The following is a 23,499-nucleotide window of genomic DNA, read 5'->3' as shown; positions in this document are numbered from 1 at the left end:
CAATTAACTCATCCATCTCAATGCCAAAAATAGGAGATTGAAAGACCAAAGGCAAGGAACAAAGACCTAAGAAATCATAGCAAAAATTAGTCCAAATACCAAACATAAGCACTAGAATCAATGGCGACCATAACCATAATAAATTCAAAGGACCAAGGCCACAAAGTTAGTGCCAACATCCATAGTGAAAAAGATCAAATCCAAAGAGGAAATAAAAACCCAAGATTAGATACCAACACCGACATAAACCTCAATATCATAAGGGCAAAGGAAATCCCAAAACAAACCTTGAAATTGTTGAAGACTAGAACCATAGAATTCAAAGGATTATAGACACAAAGCCAATGTAACCATCCACAAAACTAAATTTCCATCTCTGATATCCATAATGACATAAACAAACAGGACCATGCACTAAGCCAATCTACCAATATGGCATGTAGAGGTTTATCTCATATATCATACGTCAACAAACATGATGGTGCACTAAGGCAATCTACCAATGATTGGCTTAGTGCATGCTTCTTAAATTTTGCCTGTCTATCTAATCTCAACACAAGATGATTACTCTTTTTGACTCTATCTTACACTCTTATGTTAATATGTGTCATCATTATAATAAATGTGCACGTGCCATTGTGATCCATTGTGCTTACACTTATATTATATTAATTGTGCTATCACTACAATAAATGTGCACGGTTCATTGTGCTAGCATGCCAGTTTACACAATGGGAGTGCCCAACCATTTTTCCTTCACTTAGCGAGCGGTAGCCATTGTCCAACTACAATAACATATTTTATTACTACACAACAAACATTCAAATAACGAAAGGCTAGGCTTACGAAAAACGAAAAAAGTGATATCAATTTCCATAGGTAAATAGGAGCATCTAATAGCACTGGAGAATGTATCGTGTGTAGATTAAAAAAGGAAATACATGAATGGCAAAATAATGATGAATCATTTGAAATTATTCCGTATTTGATCCTATGATGCGATGTAAAATCTCTTGAAATGTGTGCACTTCCTTACCCCATAACCTGCAATTTCAAAGCAGTCAAGAAATTTTACATTTTTGCCAGTGATAATACTATACAAGAATAAATGCAAGAGGCACTGCAACAATATGATGTTGCGAGGGGCAAACCAGATTTCCCGATGATCATAACATACCATGAATCAATTCCAAGAGCATTGGCACCCGTTTTATCATTACGTGGGTCATCTCCAACATGTATTGCTTTAGTCACATCCACACCAAGCTGATCTGCATTCTCAAACAGAGGAAACTTATCTAAATAATTACGAATGATATTGCTTGGAAGGAAATGTATAAGATCTAAATAGGTATATAGAATAGTTACGTTATAAAAACTTTCCATTCAAAATGGTAATCAGGGGTATAGGTATATATTTTTTTATCTTAGACAAGTCTGAACAAGGAAATGCATATTAACAGAAGAATATGAGTTCTACAAAATTCCCATGAAGTTGGTATTTTAATAAGTGGACCAACAAATTAAAAAGTATTGACAGCCAAAATTTACCAAGTGAAACAACTAAGGTGAAAATAAGCATATGTTTATAAATCAGTCATTAGTGGAAAAGCACCTCTAGCCCAGATATGTGGAAGTACTTCAAATCTATATAGAACAGATGGAAATAATCCTGAACTACCAAAAGTTTAGAAAACACAATGTAAACTATATCTAGAAATTTATTGACTGGTATGTAAGACAATCGAATCGGTATCTGAAAATTGAAGTAGAGAAGATGAAACTCTTAAAGGATGTATGGTCAAGTGCTAGAGCACACGAGCATAACCAATGTTACTTGGGAGCGGGGGCGGGAGCGGGGAGCGGGAGTGACCATTTTCAGAAGCTCTCGGTTTGGGAGCGAATCCGGGAGCGATTTTTTAAAAATATATATATTTTTTAATTTTTGATACATATATGTCAACAAAAACATGTAGAATGATGAATTAGATATAAAAAACACTAAGTCACCTGACACGGGGATTCGGGACACGTAAGATTCGGGATTCGTGGTGTCGGATTCGGGACACGCTGACCCCCCGGAACAGGATACGTTATATATTATTTTATTAAATATATATATATATATATATATATATATATATATATATATTTAAATATATATATATATATATATTAAAAATTAGATATTAGCATATTTCTTACACAAATTTTAATTAATGATACAAATTTATTGATTTCAAAGTTCAAACATAGATCTTGATTCTTCATCTATAGCTATTAGCATGCATGGTACATACAAAATTAAAATAAATGTCAGTGGTACTAGTCACATAAACATAAATGATAAACACACTGACAACTGTAGTTTTCTCATTAAGTCATCAAATCAAAATCTGTTACATAGGTAGGGAAGGGAAAAGCATTAGTGCCAAGTTCAGTTCTGGCACTAAAAGCCACTGATTACACATTTCAATAGGAAAGGGACATTCTGTCGTATGGTAAACATATATCTTCCTCTTCAAGATTGAACTTGAAACCCATGGAAAGCATTTCCAAACAGATCTCTTTATCTTCAAGATTGGACTTGAAACGCATGGAATGCATTTCCAATTAGAATAGGTCCATCGGACACTGTATTAAACAGAGTCTGATGGTATGAATAAGACACAGGAATCTTAAATACAACAAATTTAGAGAAAACTAAATATATGATCCATTTAGATCATTGACGTGGCTTCCGTAATAAATAATTGGATAGTTGTTCTCTTAGGGTTTGAGCATTTGCATCTGCAAATGGGCAGAATTGTTGCTTGTAACCCGAATCATGATGATGTGATAAGGGAACATTGGCGTGCAACTCGTCACCTTGATCAATGATGATGTTATGCAATATACAGCACACAAGGATTATTCGAGGCAATTTATGTTTGTCTGGTCGCCACATCACCCCATCGATAATTCTCCATGTTCCTTTGAACCGTGCTAACGCCCGCTCCGAGCCCTCGAAACCAATCCGCAAACCAGGACTCGTCATAAAATTCGAGACACGATTTGGAAATTCGCGGCACGTTACTGGACACGACGTGTCACAAGAGGACACGACGTGCCCTGAAATCTTGACACGAATCCGCAGAGAATCGTGTCGGATTCGACCGATTCGCAATTTGTCAAGGGTTTTGGACGAATCCGGTTTCATAGAAAAAACATAAAAAAAACATAGATTGAACCATACAACAACAATCATCTAGAAGTTATAATCTTCATCAACCACGTCCACAAGTCAGTAACATAGTAACATACAACATATTGAATCTCATGATTCATCAATCTTAAAGTTTCAAGCTTTCAAAATTCAATATATAACATTTATCATCATTGATCACCAAAGTTGTACTTGTAAGCTAAGTGTAACCATTACCACAAATAATATCTAACATGAAATGAAATGTTATAAAATGAAATGAAATGAAACAACTTTCAACTTTCATGAAGCATCATATTCATAATTCATTACTAATGAGTTATAGTTGCCAACTTCAAACTTAAATTGTCATATATTGTTTAAAAAAATACATAATAAATATGAAAGAGTCAATAGTTATAAAAGCTAATAGAAACTAGAAAAGAGAAGTAAATCTATTATCTATTTCTTATGCTTGGGCCTCTTGCCACCACGAGAAATGTCTAATTTTTTAGTCTTGTTGGAAAATCAAGATCTTTGTCATTAATATCACCCTCTAAGCATTAACATAAGATAGAACAAGCATAGCATGTCAAGTCAAGATTTTGTTTGAGTGATGCGTACATTTTTAGGAGGGTCATGATAGAAGAGTTCGACAAACAATGTCACTAACATCAAGGTACATAGAGGGATTGGTGTTCTTGATTAAATACGAGTTCCATACTCTAATACATGACAAAAGTGAATGGAAACATTGCAATCCCCCAATCCTGAAATCCTGAAAAACTGATAAGTCTACTGGATTTTGAATGAAATCTAAAATTCTACTTTCTCCATATGAAATCCAATGTGGCCGAAACCACTCTCAAACATCCTAAGTCATTTCATGGTAATGTTAAAAATTTAAGTAAAAGGATGAAAATGAATATTAAGGAGAATGTCACTTTTACTTTAAGAATTTAACATTACCATGAATAGCATATCAATACTAAGGCCTAGACTTGATCATTAAGCCGCCTCACTCAAAAATTATTTGTTTCTTTCAAAAAAAATTGCATTTCAAACATTACTACAAAAAAAAAATTGCAAAAAAGGAAAAACGCTCTCAAAATCGCTCCCAAAAAGGCAGGGAGTGAAATTTTTTTTAGGGAGCGCGCTCCCAAAATCGCTCCCATTTCGGGAGCGATTTCAGGAGCGCGCTCCCGACCTGCTCCCGAGTCGCTCCCGCCCGAAGCACAGATTGGGAGCGGGATCGAGGGGGGGGGGGGGCGCTCCCCCACAACATAGAGCATAACATATTGCATGGCACCAGGTCAGCCTATCTTCAAAAGAGGGTGTAATTTCCCTAGTGCCTCTATTTCATCATGTCCTGAGATATCTCCAGGTCTAAACCATCAACTATAACGTGCAAGGATTGTCTGATGGTAGATCAATGATGAGGCCTCGAAAGGGAGTTATAGCGGACATGTATTCCCTACTCCTAGTATTTAGCCAGATCAGGGATGAAGTCTATAGGATACCAGACAAGGAACACACTATTTTTAGCAAAGCCAAGCATTGCCAGCATCATGCCTACGACATCAAAAGAAACTAAATAAGAAAATATTTGGTCAGTTAGAACTTCAGTCACATGAAATTGGGATACCGGACATGCAAAACATGAATATATGAACATCCAACATAGCACATGTTGGACCCATGAAATAGAACATGGGTGACACTTTATATATATACAAAAATGAAATATAACATAAACATCCAATTTTTTTAGAAATTAGAACATTTACAAAGTCTTCATACAAGTTACTATTTCAATGTCAATGTCAAATGATGACAACACACACAAGAAATTAAACTATTCAATACGCACATCGAATAGAAGTTTAGATGTTGGAATCATAAACTACAATTTTCAACTCATTTGATGTCATCAAAATCAAAATGTATTACAAAGATATTGAATCACAGATACTATGCAGCATGATCAGGTGATGCGAATCGCGATACAATAGAGAAGAACAGATGCTAATGCGGTAATGCCATATATATAATGGTTATGCGGCATGCCTGCCATATATGTATCTGCCTGATATATAACTTAGAGTCAACTATCACAAGTCACTGTCTTAGTGTCTTCTTGTCATATCACGACAGGGTCTCATGTATATTTTACCATTCTCATGCACAGGCATATGTTCTGGTTATACAACTTCTGTTCCAGGAATTAATCACTATCATAATCATCTACAAGGCACATTTGTGCTTACACAAACATTCTAATCGATCTCGGGTTCAAATCATATACATTTCAACCTCTGTTAGTGCACAAAATCCTTGTCTACACTTTCGATGCTTTGCATACAATCATCAAGATGAATCTGGACAAACAAACAATTATGTGTCACTACACTTTTTCAGTAAGACATCCTAACCCAACATCCCTGTTTCTTCCTTGTCAAAATCTTCACAAATGTAACAGCTTCAAATTTGAACAAGACACCAAACTAACCCTGCCACTGCAGTAGAGTCACCGTAGGTCTTGTTTGTACAGGAACTGAATGTTTTTAGAGCTTAGTGAAAATATACTTTCATAGTTTGTTCAAGGATGATAAACACCCTATTTCAAGGTTTGCTGAGTCTATACTATATACTTATAGAAAGCCTGATCCATTTCCATCCAGAAACTTTTAAGAACTGAGTTATCCTTTTCTATAGTGCCACTAAAATTCAAGCCATCGCCATTGATCCTCAAGTCAGATACCATATCATCATGGATCTCAACTTTCTTCTCTACCATTGAAGTTATGTATTACTATTATCATTATGGAGGTTGCTCACACCTCAGGCTAAGTCAATTTCACCTGTGAAGACTTTCTGGTATTTTAATTTTTGCATGATCAATAAACAAGCTTGAAAATTAGTAAATTACTTATTCCAATTTCCAAGCACCTTTTTCGAGATTTAATGAGAGATAAGTCAACCTTAGAGGAGGGTGCTACTGTTACTGCTATTGGTGTGATGGAGAGCACAGTTTTTGGATCTCTTTCGCATAAGATAGGGTGTTGACTGTTGAGTATGTTTGCTTGGTAAGGACTCAAGGAGACGCACTTCTTAAGGAATTTTCAAGCAGTTAATGTGCCATTTTTTGGTCTGCTTCGCATGTCATCTGTGCCGCTGTTATGACTGTTCTCAACCAGCAAAACTTAAAAGGCAGTACTGCACTTTGGCCTTTCAGCATGACATGGCACTTTCTTGGTGTGCTTTTGTGCCAATTTTTAGAGCTATGTTGTGCTCCATTGAATAAAACCAGGGTTCTGCATGTTTTCTGGTTTTATTGAAAGGCAACATTTCTATATGTTTACTAACATCTGTCTTCATTTAATTTTTTAGATTTCTAGCATATTTTAAATTTTTGGATCATTTTTAAATTTGATTTTTTGTTGTCTTTCACAGGAGCCACAAATTAAATAGAAGCCACGACTCCAAATCTTAACAGAAGCCACAAATTAAACACAAGTTCAAAGCAACAACAATGCCGAGAGAGATGGACTTTGCTTGGGCTTATTGTGACAAGATTCCCGGAAAATCCAAGCTCCTTTGTAAATTTTGCAAAAAGGAATGTAGTGGAGGCATTTATAGATTCAAGTTCCACCTTGCACAAATACCTGGCCATGATATAGGTCTTTGCGGCAAGGTTGACGATAATGTCAAATACCAAGCAGCCTTGGCCCTTGAGATGTTAGATCAGCATAATGCCAAGAAAGCAAAGCAAAATACTGAAATAGGAACTCTTGGAGTTGATAGTTTTTCTACCACTAGCCCCATGTCACCTCACTCTGTTGAATCCTCAATGTCGTTCCCACGTTTTCCACACATGCCTCCAAGGCCAAGTCAAACTCAAAGCCATACGAGTCCTTCGACTCCTTCCTTCAACACTGGAGGTGGAAACATAAACACCTTTTTTGCTCCCCGCACAAAACCTGGTTCCCAACCTACCTTGGATGCCACTGGTTGGAAAAAAAATATCCATAGTCAGGCAAGGAAGGCCATTGCTAACTTTTGGTACTATTCTGACATACCTTTCCACTGTGCCAGAAGTCCTTATTGGCAAGCTATGATTGATGCAATTGCTATTGCAGGTCCAAGGTTCAAAGCCCCTACATCAGAGAGCCTTAGGACAACTATGTTGTTAGAGTGTTGAAGATGTCATGCTTGTGCTAGCTGAGTTTCGTTCATCACGGGTAGAAACAGGGTGCACCATCATGAGTGATGGATGGACAGATCAGAGGAATAGAACTTTAATAAATTTCCTTGTATCTTGTCCCGCAGGCACAATGTTTCTCAAATCAGTGGATGCTTCAGACAAGGTTAAGACTGCCCAACTTATCTGTGAAATGATGGAGGAAGTCGTTCAAGAAGTGGGAGAAGAACATGTTGTACAAATTGTCACCGATAATGCAGCTAATTATATGGCTGCTAGTAGACTTTTTGAGATGAGGCACCCCACTATTTTTTGGACCTCTTGTGCTGCCCATTGCATAGATTTAATGCTTGAGGACATTGGTAAGCTTCATTGGATACATGAGGTTGTGGAGAAGGCAAAATCCATAACCAAATACCTATACAACCACACTATTGTCCTAAACACTATGAGAATCTACACTGAAGGTAAAGAATTGTTTGACCTGCAGTGACTAGATTTGCAACAAATTTCATATCTTTGCAATCTGTGGTTGAGCAAAAGATAAATCTGAAGAGGATGTTCTTGGGACCTGAGTGGATGGGGTCTAAACATTTCAAGACCCCTGAAGGCATCGAAATTGCTGCACTTGTGTTTAATGATGGCTTCTGGAAAGATGCCGAAGAGATTATTGCTGTGACAGAGTCCCTTGTTAGAGTTCTCAGGTACTTCAAGTCTTTTAACTTTTTCATTTTTTAAATTTCATTTCAAGCTTCTTTTTATTTACAATGTTTCATATTTCTTTAAATTTGAATGCTTGAACTTTCAGGATGGTTGATGGTGACAAACCCGCTATGGGTTACATTTATGAGGCGATGGATCTCGCAAAGGAGGCCATCAAAAGAAGATATGGGGATGATGAGACAAAGTATATGCCTCTTTGGGACATTATAGATGCACGTTGGGATAGGCAATTGCATTCCCCCTTACATGCTGCTGGGTACTTCTTAAACCCACAATATTTTTATGATAACAGCAAATTTAATGAGGATGGGGAGGTTGGCAGAGGACTTATGACATGCGTGGAAAGGTGCTTACCTGATCCAGAACAACAAAGTCGTGTCTTTTCCCAACTACAAGATTATAGGGCACCATCTAAATTGTTTGCCTATACCACTGCTATAAGACAAAGGTCTAAGATGTTGCCAGGTACCCAGCTTGAAGGCTTCATCAATTCATTAAATTTGTTTAAAATTTATTTTGTATGTTAAATGTTTTATTAAATTTTCTTTTCTTTTTAAGTTTTTACTATTTACTAATTTAGTACTTCTAGTCTTCTACTCACAAACCCTTACCACTTGCTAGGTCTTTGGTGGCAAAACTTTGGTAGTGATACGCCAGATTTGAAGAGATTTGCCATTCGAATCTTAAACCAAGCATGCAATGCTTCAAGTTGTGAACGCAACTGGAGCATGTTTGAGAAAATACATTCTAAGAAGCGCAATCGATTGACACAAAAACGCTTGAATGACCTTGTATTTGTCCATTACAATTTACAACTTCGCAACAAACAAATACAAGGTGAGATTCGAGAGCTTGAATTTGAAGGTTTCATAATCTAGTTCGTACTTTAAAGTTCAAAGTTCAAAGTTCAAACTTCAAAGTGAAACTTTAATTCACATTTCAATGTCTCATGATAATGACAGGTATGGATCATTCACCAATCGACCTTGAAGAGATAGATTTGCAAGCTACAAATGCGGCAGATTGGGTTCAATTAGATGAGCCTCCTCTTTTAAGCCTTCATGACTTGGAGAACTTTGAGAGTCAAGCAAGCGAAGGAGTGGAAGGAATCACTTCTAGTTCTCACTCTTAAGAGTCCTAGACTCTTAATTGCTGATTTTTTTCTGATTAGTATGCAGTTTTTTGTAAACTTTTAGAAGCATATGCTTCTAAGGACTCAAAACTCAGTGCTTTGGATCATGTTTGGACTCATAACATATATGAGATACTTATTTATTCATGATATTTTGGACATCTATTGATATTATGCATTGTTTGGACATGCCTTTACCCAATATTAATGAAAAATGGTTTTTTTTAATTCAATATATGTGTATATTTTTATTTAATGAATTCAACAATTTTTTGCCGATTTTTTCCCGATCCGATTAAAACTCTTCGCTCTTTTGCCTCGCCGATTTATTGCCGATTCCGAGTCTGGTAACATTGGTTCCCGCTTGAAAATACCCAAAATGTCTATTGCACTTTCTGAGTTTTGAATGAAAATTTCAGTGAAGGATTCCACCAAATATGTTGGAAACAAACTGTTGTAGGTGTATTTCTTGTTTTAATAATAAAAATCAGAGCACAGGTCCAAGTAAATACTCACAAAAACAACCCAGTTCAGAGAATGACAACCACAAGAAACCCCACATAATATTTCTCACTGAAAAATGAGTGCTACAACGATTAACATCACTGTTTCTTCTATGTGAATGACCCAGAATTATATATCAGCAAGAATATGAGCCTCACATAGTCATTTTAAACAAATTTCAGTGCACCAAATTAGTATTTATAAACACATTCCAGCTTAGGTACAATGGTCCATGGGACCCAACAAAATATTACTTGCTGAAATGAGGATATTACATCCATATAAATCACATTTACCCCAAGGTAAATCACTCAGAAATGTATATCAGCAGAGTAGCGACATTGTGTAATTATTTGAGCAAGAGTACAGTGCACGAAAATGGAGAGGAACCTGGTCAATATCAGTGGGAAATATATTGATAAAATGGTGGCTCTTCTTTATGGCGTAGCAGTGACCCTTTCACCCTTCAGATCTGCTTACTTCGACTTAGTCAAGCACCATGCATAATATGATAACCCAGCTGCTAGAATAATAGGGAACTTATACTCCTTTTCTCTGTGTATATCAACCACAACACCAAGGATAATAATCAAGTCTCTTTGAGGCACCAATTTGGCCCAGAATGAAAACACAACCTTTGCTCAATGAAACCACGAACTCAACTAGCCAGGGAACAACCCGACCTTTAGCTTGGGTGAGATAACTTGCTCCATTTTCGCTTCATGTAAAAATTTCGCATTTCCCACCACGGTTTTCAGTTTCACCTTATTTCTCCCATATAGTTAAATGCCCTTTCCCATATCCTTACATTCAACAATTGAAAAAATAATTTTTTGCTGAAAACAGAAATTCTAGAAATTTTACAGAATGTTGGAAAATGCAAAAATAAAAAATCAGCAGGTACAAACAGCCATTTAACACATTTGAACACAGTGATTTTTGGTCAATGTGACCCTGGAAAAACCCCCTACAACTCTTGGGGAAAACTTGTTCGAGAGCTCTTTCTTATTTCTGAAAAATGCTTTTACAGTGAGAAATATTCAGCAAAAAATCAGCGAGCAAATTTTACAACTTATCTCGTTTTCCGTGCCTCACAGCCAACTGGAAAATATTAGCAAACAGCAAAATAGGACAGCAATAAATGTTGTACAGCCTCCTCGATTTTCGTGCCCACTTTCAGCCTTAAATGCTGTTGTATGGCCTGCAATAAATACGTTGTATGGACCTCGACTTGCGTGCAGAAAAACAACAATACGCTATACGAATTTCCTTGGAAAATGTGCCGACAAAACGCTCCTTGATTTCTATGCAAACTTCTTCTCAATTTCTGTGCAAACAGCTGTACGGATTTCTAGAAAATCGTGCCAAAATTTGCCTTTCACTGTGTGCTAACTCAGCTGTACGAATTTGCTAAACTACTGCCTTGGAATGTGTGCCAAGCTGTTGTCTCCTTCTCCTCCCTGTCCAGAAATCTCCCTTGCTCTCTTGCTCTCCTTCTCTCAATCTGCTCATGAAAAAATGAATGACCTTTTCCTCCTTTTCCTCCTTTAATCTAACCCTAAGTGACTTTTGGGTGATCCCTAAATCCAATGGCTGAAATAGATTGAGTGCTAGGGCTGAGATTAAATGCTCATTTAAATCTCACTTTCTATTTTTTAATTCACCCCACTTTAATAAAGACCCACTTAGTCATTTATTTCCAAAGTCACTTTTCCTTTCTAATTTTACATTGACTTTAATAAAGTCACTTTAAAATTAGACTTTAGTAACTTTATCACTTAAAGTCACTTTTAAATTAGATTTGACTTTATAAAAATTATAAAGTCACTTTAGGAGAAAAATTAAATTCTTTTTGGACACTTTTCCCTAGGCCAAAGATCAAAGCCTTAGGGAACCACCTGTCCTCCGGTACCAAATTTCAACACTCCCTCTTACCGAGGAAGGTGTTCCTCACCACACCCATCTTGTCTCTGAAGTAGTCATGCTTGTCCCGTGGTAAGGATTTGGTAAGAATATCTACAACCTGCTCATCAGTGGGAATATACTCAAGCTTCATAGCTCCCTTCTGAACACAGTCTCTGATGAAATGATATTCGATCCCGATATGCTTTGACCTGTCGTGAAATACTGGATTCTCCGTGAGTTTAATGCAACTCTGATTATCACAGTAAATCACTGAAGGTCTCAACGGCTGACCAAATAAGCCAAACAACATCTTGCGAAGCAAGATGGCCTCACAACTAGCTAGACTGGCTGCCATATACTCTACTTCCGTTGAACTCAATGCTACTGACTACTGCTTCCGGCTGAACCATGACACTACTGTTGAACCCAACCCAAAACAGCACCCTGAAGTGCTCTTCCTATTAGAAGCACAACCTGCCCAATCAGAATCAGTGTAACCTGTCAGTCTCACTCCATCCCCCTGCCTGTAGTCCAGAGTACACTGTCCCCTGCAAGTACCGCAAAATGTGTTTTGCAGCCACCTAGTGAACCTTCCTAGGCTCACACATAAACTAACTCATCGTGTTGACTGCAAAACAAATATCTGGTCTAGTGTTGACCAAATACATCAAGGAACCAATCAGCTGCCTGTACAATGTGGGATCCACCAACTCGGAGTCCGAAGCATGAAGCTTCTTCCAGTTGGTGATCATCGGTGTCAAGATGGGTCTACAATCCTCCATGTGGAATCTACTAAGGATGTCCACAATATACTTCCCCTGCCTCAGGAAGAAATGCGCCTCCTCCTGCCACACCTCCAAACCCAAAAAGTAATGCATCAAGCTGATGTCCTTCATCTCAAACTCCGCCGCAAGATCTCTCTTGCAGTGCTCTATGAGTCTCTCTGCACCTGTAATGACCAAGTCATCCACATACAACACCAGAATGAGAGGCTCCTCACCTATCACAATAAAGTAAAGGTTCGGATCTGCCTCACTCTTTGTGAAACCCATCCCCTGCATGTATCTATCCTGGAGTACCAAGCTCTGGGAGCTTGCTTCAGGCCATAAAGGGCCTTCTTCAGTCTGCACACATGGGATTCCTTCCCATGCACCTCAAAGCCCTGTGGCTGCTCAATGTACACTTCCTCCTGTATGAAGCCATTGAGAAATGCAGTCTTCACATCCATCTGGTGGATCTTCGAACCCATCTCTGCTTTTATCGATATAATGGAGCGGATCGAAGTATATCGAGCCACGGGAGCGAAGGTCTCCTCATAATCAACTCCCTCTACTTGGGAGAACCCTCTAGCCACAAACCTCGCTTTGAATTTCTTAATGCTGCCATCTGCAACATGCTTTACCTTGTAAAGCCATCTGGAAGTAACCACGGATTTGCCCTCAGGCCTCGGCACCACCTCCCAAACATCATTCTTCATGATAGAAGAATACTCCTCCTGCATGGCCTCTCTCCAGACATGTTGGCTAGCTGCCTCCTCATAGCTAGAAGGCTTAGAGTCAAGGACGCTGGTAGCCATTGCCATATAGCTACAAAACCTCTCAGGTGGTCTACTCTCTCTGACTGGCCTCTTAGGCTCAGCAACAGATGTGGCATCTCTCAAGGTGTCCTGAAGCCACTTGGGCTTCCGCTTCCTTGAGTGCACTTCTCCCACTGGAGAATGAAACTCTTCCTCCTCATCATCATCAGGAGCCTGAATTCCTGACTGTCTGTCTGCTGTCCTCCTGCCTGCACCTGAACCTGTAGAAGCTGAGGTACCGTGTGAACTGCCCATCAGTGGACTCCCTAGTGAACTGCTCTGCATGCTGCCCGGAGCACCACCCCTCTGGCTCGGCGAGCCACTACTCACTGACGGACTTGACATCCTCATAGATGTACCTCTGGATCCTCCTGATCCCTGCCCACTGGATCCCTGCGACTGACTCAACTGCTGCTGAGGGTCTGGCTGATCCAGATACTCTAACTCCCGTGATCTCCTAAAGGCTCTGTCCTCCTCGAACTTCACATCCCGTCTGACAACAACTCTCCTCTGTGCAGGAATGTAAATCCGAAAGGCCTTTGAGGTCTCACTGTAGCCCACAAAGATACCCTTCTCTGCAGTGGGCTCTAGTTTGGTCCTCTTCTCCTTGGGTATGTAGGAGTATGAAATGCATCCAAAGATACGAAGATTACCAATATCAGACTTCTTCCCAAAAAAAGCCTCCTCCAGAGTCATGTGCCCCAAGGCACGATGCGGACTCCTGTTCTGCAAATAAACAGCTGTGTTGCAGGCCTCTGCCCACAAGAACAATGGCAACCCCTGATCATGTAACATCGCTTTGGCAGCCCCTACGATGGATCTGTTCTTCCTCTCTGCAACCCTGTTCTGCTGGGGGTTGTAAGGAACAGTGAACTCCCTCCTAATGCCTGCCTCCGCACAATAGTCAACAAACTCTCCAAGGGTGTACTCTCCTCCATTGTCCAACCTCAGGGACTTGATCTTCCGACCTGTCTGTGTCTCCACAAGAGCTCTAAACTCCTGAAACTGCTTGAAGACCTCACTCTTGGTCTTCAAGAAATAAATCCAGGTCCTCCTGGAGTGATCATCAATGAATAAAACATAGTCCTCATATCCACTCAAGGAAACATGAGACATCCGACCGCTCACATCAGAATGAATCAAATCAAGTATCTCAGTCGCTCTGCTCTCACTGCTGGGAAAAGGGGATTTGGCAAACTTGCCCATCGCACATCCTCTGCAAGTATCAAAGTGATCAGTACTGAAATTTGGCACACCTGTAGTGATCTCCTGCAATGTCCTCAAGGCTCCATGATACATATGTCCCATCCTGCGGTGCCAAATCTCACACAGCTCAGAACTGTTAGCTCTGCTGTCGGTACTACTGCTCAATGCCACAAGGGACTGGAATGCAAACTTGTACACCTTTGCATGGCGTACACCTATCACTCTAGCTGAATCAGCTGGAGTGCCCCTAGGATACATCAACCCCTGTCCTCCCCTGAACAGTACCTCATATCCTCTGTCCTCCAAAGCTGATACGGATATGAGGTTCTTCCTCATCCCTGGAACATAAAGAACATTTGTCACCTTCAAGGGAGGTTTGGACTCCCTCTGAAATGTCAGTGTCCCCACCCCGACTGCTCTAACAACTTTGTCATCACCAAGTACTACCTCTATATCAGTGCCACTCTCTGAAAGCTCTAAGAAGTACTCATGGACTCCTGTCATGTGACGTGAAGCCCCATTGTCCACATACCAAATACCCAAAGATGCTCCGCTAATCGAGGGAAAAGCATGCTCCCTCTAAACCTGTGTGGCAGGTGATCCTGCACTAGAGGACTCATACGCAGTGAACCCAAACTCCCGATCAAAACGAACTACAAAGTCCTCAACCTCTGCTGAAGCTGCCATGTTCTAGTTCTTCCCCTTCTTCTTCTTCTTCTCCGGACACACAACTGCATAGTGTCCCATCTTTTGACAATTCCAACACTTCACCTTGGAATAGTCCTTCTGTGTGTCACCCTGTTTACCTTTACCTTTGCCTTTGCCCCCACCATTGCTTGTGGAAGCCTGCTTCTTCCCTTTGCCTTTCTTGCCTCCTGCCAACAGTGCTACATCCTCATCCTACTCAACTGGCTTGGCTGCCCCAAGCTGACCTTTCCTGATCTCTGTCTGAATGCAATCATCCCAAAACCTCTCCCATGTGGGAAGGGTCTCACGTGCACAAACCCCATCAGCAAAGTTCATCCATGAATGGGGGAGGCCATTCACTGCAATCCGCACCAATTCAGTGGGTGGAATGTCCTTTCCAACTGCTGCCAACTCATCTCTCACATTAGTAATCTTTGTGAGATATCCAGCTGCACTATCATTACCCATCTTAATAGTCTTCAGCTTCTCCTTCAGGACCATTTTCCGGTTCTCATTGGTACTCTGTTAGAGATTGGACAATGTTGTCCACATCTCATGGGCATTTCTCTTTCCTCTCACATGAGGAATGCAATGGTCTTTGACTCCGTCTAGAATCAGTCTCTTACTCTTGTTGTTCTTTTTATTATACTCAACCAATTGAGTGGCATCAGTAGGCACAACAATAGGGTTCTGTGTGGTATGCACCATGATGTCCCAGACTTCTTCTTCCTCAAAAATACTCTGCATTCTCTCCTTCCAAATGCTGTAATTTGTATGCCCATCCAACCTATCCTCCACCCTCAATCCCAATGACATCCTGCTGTCCGAAAACTGAAAAATAGCACTGCTGTAGTAAAGATAAAACTGTTGTTCATGAAAAATCAGCAGCTGTAATTTTCCTCCTTGCTGTCCCAAACTGCACTTCAACACGCAAGCTCTGATACCATGTAAAAATTTCGCATTTCCCACCCTGGTTTTCAGTTTCACCTTATTTCTCCCATATAGTTAAATGCCCTTTCCCATATCCTTACATTCAACAACTGAAAAAATAAATTTTTGCTGAAAACACAAACTCTGGAAATTTTACAGAATGCTGGAAAATGCAGAAATAAAAATTCTGCAGGTACAAACAACCATTTAACACATTTGAACACAGTGATTTTTGGTCAATGTGACTCTGGAAAAACCCCCTACAACTCTTGGGGAAAACCAGTTCGAGAGCTCTTTCTTATTTATGAAAAATGCTTTTACAGTGAGAAATATTCAGTAAAAAATCAGCAAGCAAATTTTACAACTTATCTCGTTTTCCGTGCCTCACAGCCAACTGGAAAATATTAGCAAACAGCAAAACAGGACAGTAATAAATATTGTATGGCCTCCTCGATTTTTGTGCCCATTTTCAGCCTTAAATGCTGTTGTACGGCCTGCAATAAATACACTGTACAGACCTCGATTTGCGTGCAGAAAAACAGCAATACGCTGTACGGATTTCCTTGGAAAATGTGCCAGCAAACTACTCGATTTCTGTGCAAACTTCTCCTCGATTTCTGTGCAAACAACTGTACGGATTTCTAGAAAATTGTGCCAAAATCTGCCTTTCACTATGTGCTAACTCAGCTGTACGAATTTGCTAAACTACTGCCTTGGAATGTGTGCCAAGCTGCTGTTTCCTTCTCCTCCCTATCCAGAAATCTCCCTTGCTCTCTTGCTCTCCTTCTCTCAATCTGCTCATGAAAGAATGAATGACCTTTTCCTCATTTTCCTCCTTTAATCTAATCCTAAGTGACTTTTGGGTGATCCCTAAATCCAATGGCTGAAATAGATTGAGATCTAGGGCTGAGATTAAATGCTCATTTAAATCTCACTTTCTATTTTTTAATTCACCCCACTTTAATAAAGACCCACTTAGTCATTTATTTCCAAAGTCACTTTTCCTTTCTAATTTTACATTGACTATAATAAAGTCACTTTAAAATTAGACTTTAGTAACTTTATCACTTAAAGTCACTTTTAAATTAGATTTGACTTTATAAAAATTATAAAGTCACTTTAGGAGAAAAATTAAATTCTTTTTGGACACTTTTCCCTAGGCCAAAGATCAAAGCCTTAGGGAACCACCTGTCCTTCGGTACCAAATTTCAACACTTCATTGTTACATTCAGCCTCTTCTGAGATAATATAACCCACAATCAGTGGTAAACATCTCTCTTATGGCAGTAAACTTGTCCCTTCTTCATGTAGACTTCGACCACACAAACCAAGAACTCAGTCAGCGTTGGAAAGGAAGGGAATCACATCCTGCTTGAGCAATGAGATTCTTCCTGCTATCAATATTTGGCTCCAAACACCTACAAGAAGATTAGCACACTTTGGAAAATGGAAATCCAAATAGGGTGAGAATTAAATTCACCGAAATTGGGAAAACAAGCTAGGGTAGCAATTAAATCTACCGAAGCTGGGTTGAGGATCTCCCTTGAGATGCTCTAGTTCAACTCTTTTGAGCTTTTCTTCTGCTGCAATTAGAAATGGTAAGCTTAGGATGATCCATAAATGAGCCCCTTTCCCCTTTTTATAATTTCTCTTTGAGCAACTGCTAGAATTTATTTTTAATATTATTTTATTAGTGGGAGCCACTTTCTACTAAATAGCTTTTTCCGCCTTTTTGATAAAATAATAATTTTCTAGCATTCTCCAATAAAATATTACTTTCCCCTTTTTAATCAATATTACCAAAATTGGGGAAAAAAATTAGTGATTCCCATGCTCACAAAATTGGGAATATTACAGTCGTCCTTGCCAAAAATTGCTTGTTCTCAATCAATTTCACCATATGTTGCTACTGCTCAAGCTGTTCCAGTGAATGCTAGGGTCCCAAACCATGCTGATCAATGTGAAGCCCCCTTCACTCCACTCACGACCCACAAGTCATAGTCACCAGAAACACTCTGCATGTCGCCAGTAAATAGAACACTCTAATAATGTGAATCCCTGATCAACTCCTCGAGAGGCTACCCTACTGAGAAACCAATCTCGTATACTTCAAGAGTGAACTCTTGAAGATACAATCCAACCCCTGCAGAGAAGATTCTTTGGCCACATGAGCCCTCCATGGTCTCCTATTTATGATCGCCCGACCATACTAGCGAAGTGCCCCATGTCACCAGTGAATCACTAGGGAGTGAAATGCTCTCCGTAATACTGAAACCCAATGGAAAATTTGAATGATCTCCACTTGTAGAAACTTGCTCGTCCCAGAGGGTAACTGAATTGCCAAGTTGTGTGATGTCATGTTCCCATGCCCATCGCAAAAAGAAACTATCATGCTGACAAAGTCACGCTTCGATCATAATCAACTGCCCATCATGCTCACACTGCATCCTCCTCTGCTGCAACTCTTGGCCACAATATTGGTAGTAATTGTAAGAGCCGTAAACAGATGTATAGAAAACAGTAAGGGATTTAAAGCATAAACCTGTAACATTTTCAACAAAAACCTAACAAAATCAACTAATGGGACTGTTGAGGTACCTACCTGTACTCCTACAGTTGAAGATGCCTCCGGCTACGCTGCTACAGTTACCAAGATATCGAATCCACCTAGCCAGACTGAGCAGAGCCTGGCTGCTCAATCCAGTAAGCTTCTTAACAGAAGTTGACTGTTCCCCCTTGCCCAGAACCTCAGAACTTTCAAGCTCTTCCAATGGCTGATTTCCTTCGCTTCCGAATTCTTCCTCCTGGTTTTTGTATCCCCTCCGAAATCCATGTCCCATGGTTTTTATGCTCTGGCTTGCCGGTGACCGCCCTTCCATCTGTAGCCACCGCTCACCCTGCAGAGGACACGCCTGTGCTTACGCATCCCTTCCTGGTCCTCCTTCCCGTCGTGAATGAATACGCCTTTATGTTTTAAACCATAAGGTATGTATTAATTATTCTTTTTAATATGACCATTATATGGTGTATACATGTATCTTTAAGACATTATAACGTTTAAAACATTATACCTGTATCATTATAATATTATAACGTATCATTATAACTATATAACGTATCTTTATAACTTTATAATATTTAAAACATATCACATTGTTTTATATATATTTGTTTTAAATATAACATTATAAACTTTGTACTTGGATCCCCCCTTTTTAATTAATTACTTATATTAATATTTAACATTTATTATATTAATTTATTAATATAATTTTGTCAATAATCTGGAACATATAATATGTATAGTCCTCTTTTAAGATCTAACCACGCATTACGCAATATTGATGAATGAGTAGAACTTCTATTCCAAGAAGTGTCATGGTATTTAGCACTTATAACCAATTTAATATAAAATACTAGTGCGGTGTATGCGACACATGCATATGTAGCTATCATATGCATGTACCGTATACCTGCTATTATGCTTGCGTTCTTTGTATTTATAGATGGGTCATCACATACACTCCCCCTTCAGAAAACTTCGTCCCTAAGTTAGAGTTTGTATCTTATCTGATTACTTATGATAGTAATTAGTACACCCTTCTTAGGTTTATAAACCGAGGTTTTAAAACTTTTATTTTAATATAAAGAGACTATAAAATTAGAGTTTTAGGTTTATGATTTTAATGGTCATGCCTTGCCCTATCCAGGTTCCCAAGCTATTCTAAAATCATCCTATCCTTCTTAATCTCTTCTGCTCCCATCCTATCCGTCCTCTACTGGAGTATGCCATGGCATCAGTTTTACTGACCTAACCATTCATAAACTCTAAGGTGACAGCGTCGGTTATACCGACCTGATTCCCAGTAGGCATCCGGCAGTCATTATCGCACGTCTAGGGGAGCGTGATTCGCACAGTCCTCCCATGACTTTAGGGTTCGGAGAATAAAACGTGGGCAACACCTCCACCCCTTCCAGTAGAATTAGGGCTAATACCCTATCATAGAATCACTTTGAGCTTTAATTGTTTTGAGGTTTTGTCATCACATGGTCATCCCGGTAACTGTTTATTATCTGCAATCATACACTTATCCATGCATTCGTAAAATGTACATCAGCATATTCAAAATAACTCATGTATTATTCACATATGTCACTACAGTATAACATATTTTGCCATATTCTATGCATGTCGTTTGACTTTCATTTAAAATGTAATTATTCCCTGATTTCTATTCTATTGATCATATTGACATGTCTAAATAAGACAGATTTATAATCTCTTAATTCCTATCAGAAGTAAAATCATTTAATTGTCTTAAACTTTACTTTGACAACTATAATTTAGTAAGATCAACAACATATATCGTTGTGGTATCCATGTACCAACAGAAGTTAAACATATATTATGTCACAAAATTTCACGTTTATATATAATCATTCAAAAATGGTTCTGAGTCTCTAATTGCAGTGAAGTAAATATATACTAAACATAGTTTAAAGTTCTTCAAAATTGACATAGATTAGGGTATCTTTGACATATGTCTTCTGTATTTTCCCAAGTAGCTGATCCAGGACTATATTTGTCCCATTGGACCTTAACTTGGTCCACCAGGCGATTCTTGAGCTGTCGAACCCTACGTTCCAATATACGTAATGGTTCAACTGATACGACTCCCTCCTCCGATACCTGCAATTCCTTCCATTGAAGGTTATGAGATTGATCAGCTATATAATGTCTTAATACAGAAACATGAAATACATTATGAATTCTATGCAGGTGAGGTGGCAGGGCAAGACGATAAGCAACAGGTCCAACTCTTTCCACGACTTTAAATGGTCCAATAAATCGAGGTGACAACTTTTTCCCTTTTCCGAATCGAATAGTACTTTTATTTGGTTTGATGCGGATGAAAACCTAATCCCCTACTTCATACCTCCTATCAGTTATGTGAGCATCAACATAACTCTTTTGTCTATCCTGTGCTTCCTTTAATCGTTGTCTAATTTGTCTTACCTGTTCTTCCATTTCATGGATTAATTCTGGTCCTATTATCACTCGATCTTCTAACCTGTCCCAACTTAACGGTGTTCTGCAAGGTCTACCGTATAATGCTTCAAATGGAGACATTCCAATCGAACTGTGGTAACTGTTATTGTATGCGAATTCAACTAAGGGTAAATACTTTTCCCAGTGTGATTGCTGATCCATAACATACATTTGCAACATGTCTTCAAGTACTTGATTTACTGTTTCTGTTTGCCCATCAATCTCAGGATGGTAAGTAGTGCTTAAATTTAGTTGAGTTCCTAAGGCTGTCTGCATGCAAGTCCAGAATCTAGAAGTGAATCGCGAATCTCTATCGGATATAATCTTCTTAGGTACTCCATGAAATCTGATAACTTCATTTATGAATACTCGAGCTACGTCAGCAACATCGTAAGTATCTCTTACGGGAATGAAATGGGCGCTTTTTGTTAATTTATCCACTACTACCAAAATGGCATTGTGTCTTTGAGAAGTAAGAGGTAGCCCAATGATAAAATCCATAGAAATGATCTCCCATTTAGACATAGGAATGTCGTGGGGTTGTAAAAGACCCGCTGGGTGACAATGATCTGCTTTTACCTGCTGACATTCCAAACATTTTGCAACAAATTGAGTGATATCATGTTTCATGCCTGACCAGAAGAAGAATTTCTTGGTATCCGCATGCATTTTCCCTACTCCAGGATGAGCACAATATACTGCTCTGTGGGCTTCCCCAAGGATAGTGTCTCGAAGATCCTTATTATCAGGAATATACATCCTTCCATGGAATCGTAAGATTCCATCGTTTTCTAATTCATATCCCTCAAATTTAGATTCTTTTGCCTTTTTACCCTCAAGACTCGATCTCACCTTTAAATACCAGCTATCTTTTATAAGATGTTCCAGTACTCGTTGTCTTAAGTCTACTTTAATGGGTATGAGAGAAAATATCCGAGGTCTTCTGCTTAAAGCATCTGCTACTACATTTTCTTTTCCCTTAATGTATGATATTCCGAAGTCATATTCACTTAGGAATTCACTCCATCGCCTTTGTCTGGCATTTAAGTCTCTTTGGGTGAACAAATATTGTAGACTTTGATGGTCGCTTTTAAGTGTAAAACTTCGTCCCACTAGATAGTGTCTCCAAATCTTTAAAGCTAGCACTACAGCAGCTAATTCGAAATCGTGAGTAGCATAGAGTTCTTCATGAGGTTTTAACTTTCTCGAAGCATATGCTATCACTCCTCTATCCTGCATCAACACTGCACCCAGCTCTTGTTTGGATGCATCAGTACATACCGTAAAATCTTTGTCCATATCTGGGACTCTTAGAATTGGTGCACTGGTGAGTAGCCTTTTGAGTTCAGAGAATGCTTTATTACATTCCTCAGTCCATTCATACTTAACACCTTTATGCTGAAGGGTTGTAATCGGCTTTGCGATTTTGGAGAATCCCTCCACAAATCTTCAGTAATAACCGGCTAAACCCATAAAGCTTCGTATCTCATGTGCATTTTTCGGTATTGGCCATTCCATGATCGCTTTTACCTTTTCAGGATCTACTGAAATCCCTTCACCTAATATGATATGACCTAAATAATGAATCCTTTCCTGAAAGAATGAACACTTGGATATTTTTCCATACAACTGACGTTCTCTAAGGCAAGACAATACTATTCGTAAATGATTTTCATGCTCTTTCTTATTCTTGGAATAGATTAGAATATCATCTAAAAAGACTTGTACAAATTGATCAAGATATTCGCGGAAAACACTGTTCATAAGATTCATAAATACTACTGGTGCATTTATTAATCCAAATGGTAGCACAGTAAATTCATAATGTCCAAAACATGTCCGGAATGCAGTCTTAGAAATATCGTTCTCAGAAATCCTTAGCTGATGATAGCCTGATCAAAGATCAATTTTTGAAAAGACAGCAGCTCCTTTCATTTGATCGAAAAGATCATCGATTCGAGGCATAGGGTATTGATTCTTTACTGTAGCTCGATTCAAGTCTCGATAATCTATGCATAATCTTAAAGATCCATCTTTCTTCTTCACAAAAATTACAGGAGCGCCCCAAGGTGATGTACTGGACCGAATATGCCCTATATCAAGTAGTTCCTTCAATTGAATTTGCAATTCTTGAGGTTCTGGAGCTGTCATTCTATAAGGCGTTTTAGAGATCGGTTGGGTACCTGGTTTTAATTCAATAGTGAGATCCAGCTCTCTTACCGGGGGTAATCCTGGTAGTTCTTTTGGAAATACATCCGGGAATTCGGCTAACACTGGATATTGTCCTAAGGATGGTCCTTTTTCTTCGCGTACTACTTGAATTACATAAGCCTGACAACCTTTCCTTAGACAACGCTTCATTTTCATTATTGATATGTAGCATAAAGATACCTTTCTCTTG

General features: G+C 39.0%; 1 protein-coding gene across 1 annotated transcript in view; it reads right to left on the bottom strand.

Annotated features, from left to right (window-relative positions):
* Nucleotides 1–636: 636 nt before the first annotated feature.
* Nucleotides 637–23,499, bottom strand: part of LOC149167487 (Haloacid dehalogenase-like hydrolase (HAD) superfamily protein) — a 413,892-nt gene continuing 391,029 nt past the window's right edge. The window contains exons 9-10 of the mRNA XM_089430500.1: nucleotides 1,178–1,271; nucleotides 637–1,044 (exon numbers count right to left, since the gene is read on the bottom strand). Of these exons, the coding sequence (XP_089286626.1) occupies nucleotides 975–1,044; nucleotides 1,178–1,271 (164 nt within the window). The 3' untranslated portion in view covers nucleotides 637–974. The remainder of the gene's footprint in view (nucleotides 1,045–1,177; nucleotides 1,272–23,499) is intronic.

The sequence above is a fragment of the Pinus tabuliformis genome, chromosome 5_1, assembly GCF_031772625.1.
Source record: "Pinus tabuliformis cultivar Carrire ecotype Pingquan chromosome 5_1, CPIR1, whole genome shotgun sequence".
In the NCBI taxonomy this organism is placed as follows: Eukaryota; Viridiplantae; Streptophyta; class Pinopsida; order Pinales; family Pinaceae; genus Pinus; species Pinus tabuliformis.
The sequence above is the reverse complement of the archived record's forward strand: the minus strand, read 5'-3'. Positions and strand labels throughout refer to the sequence as shown.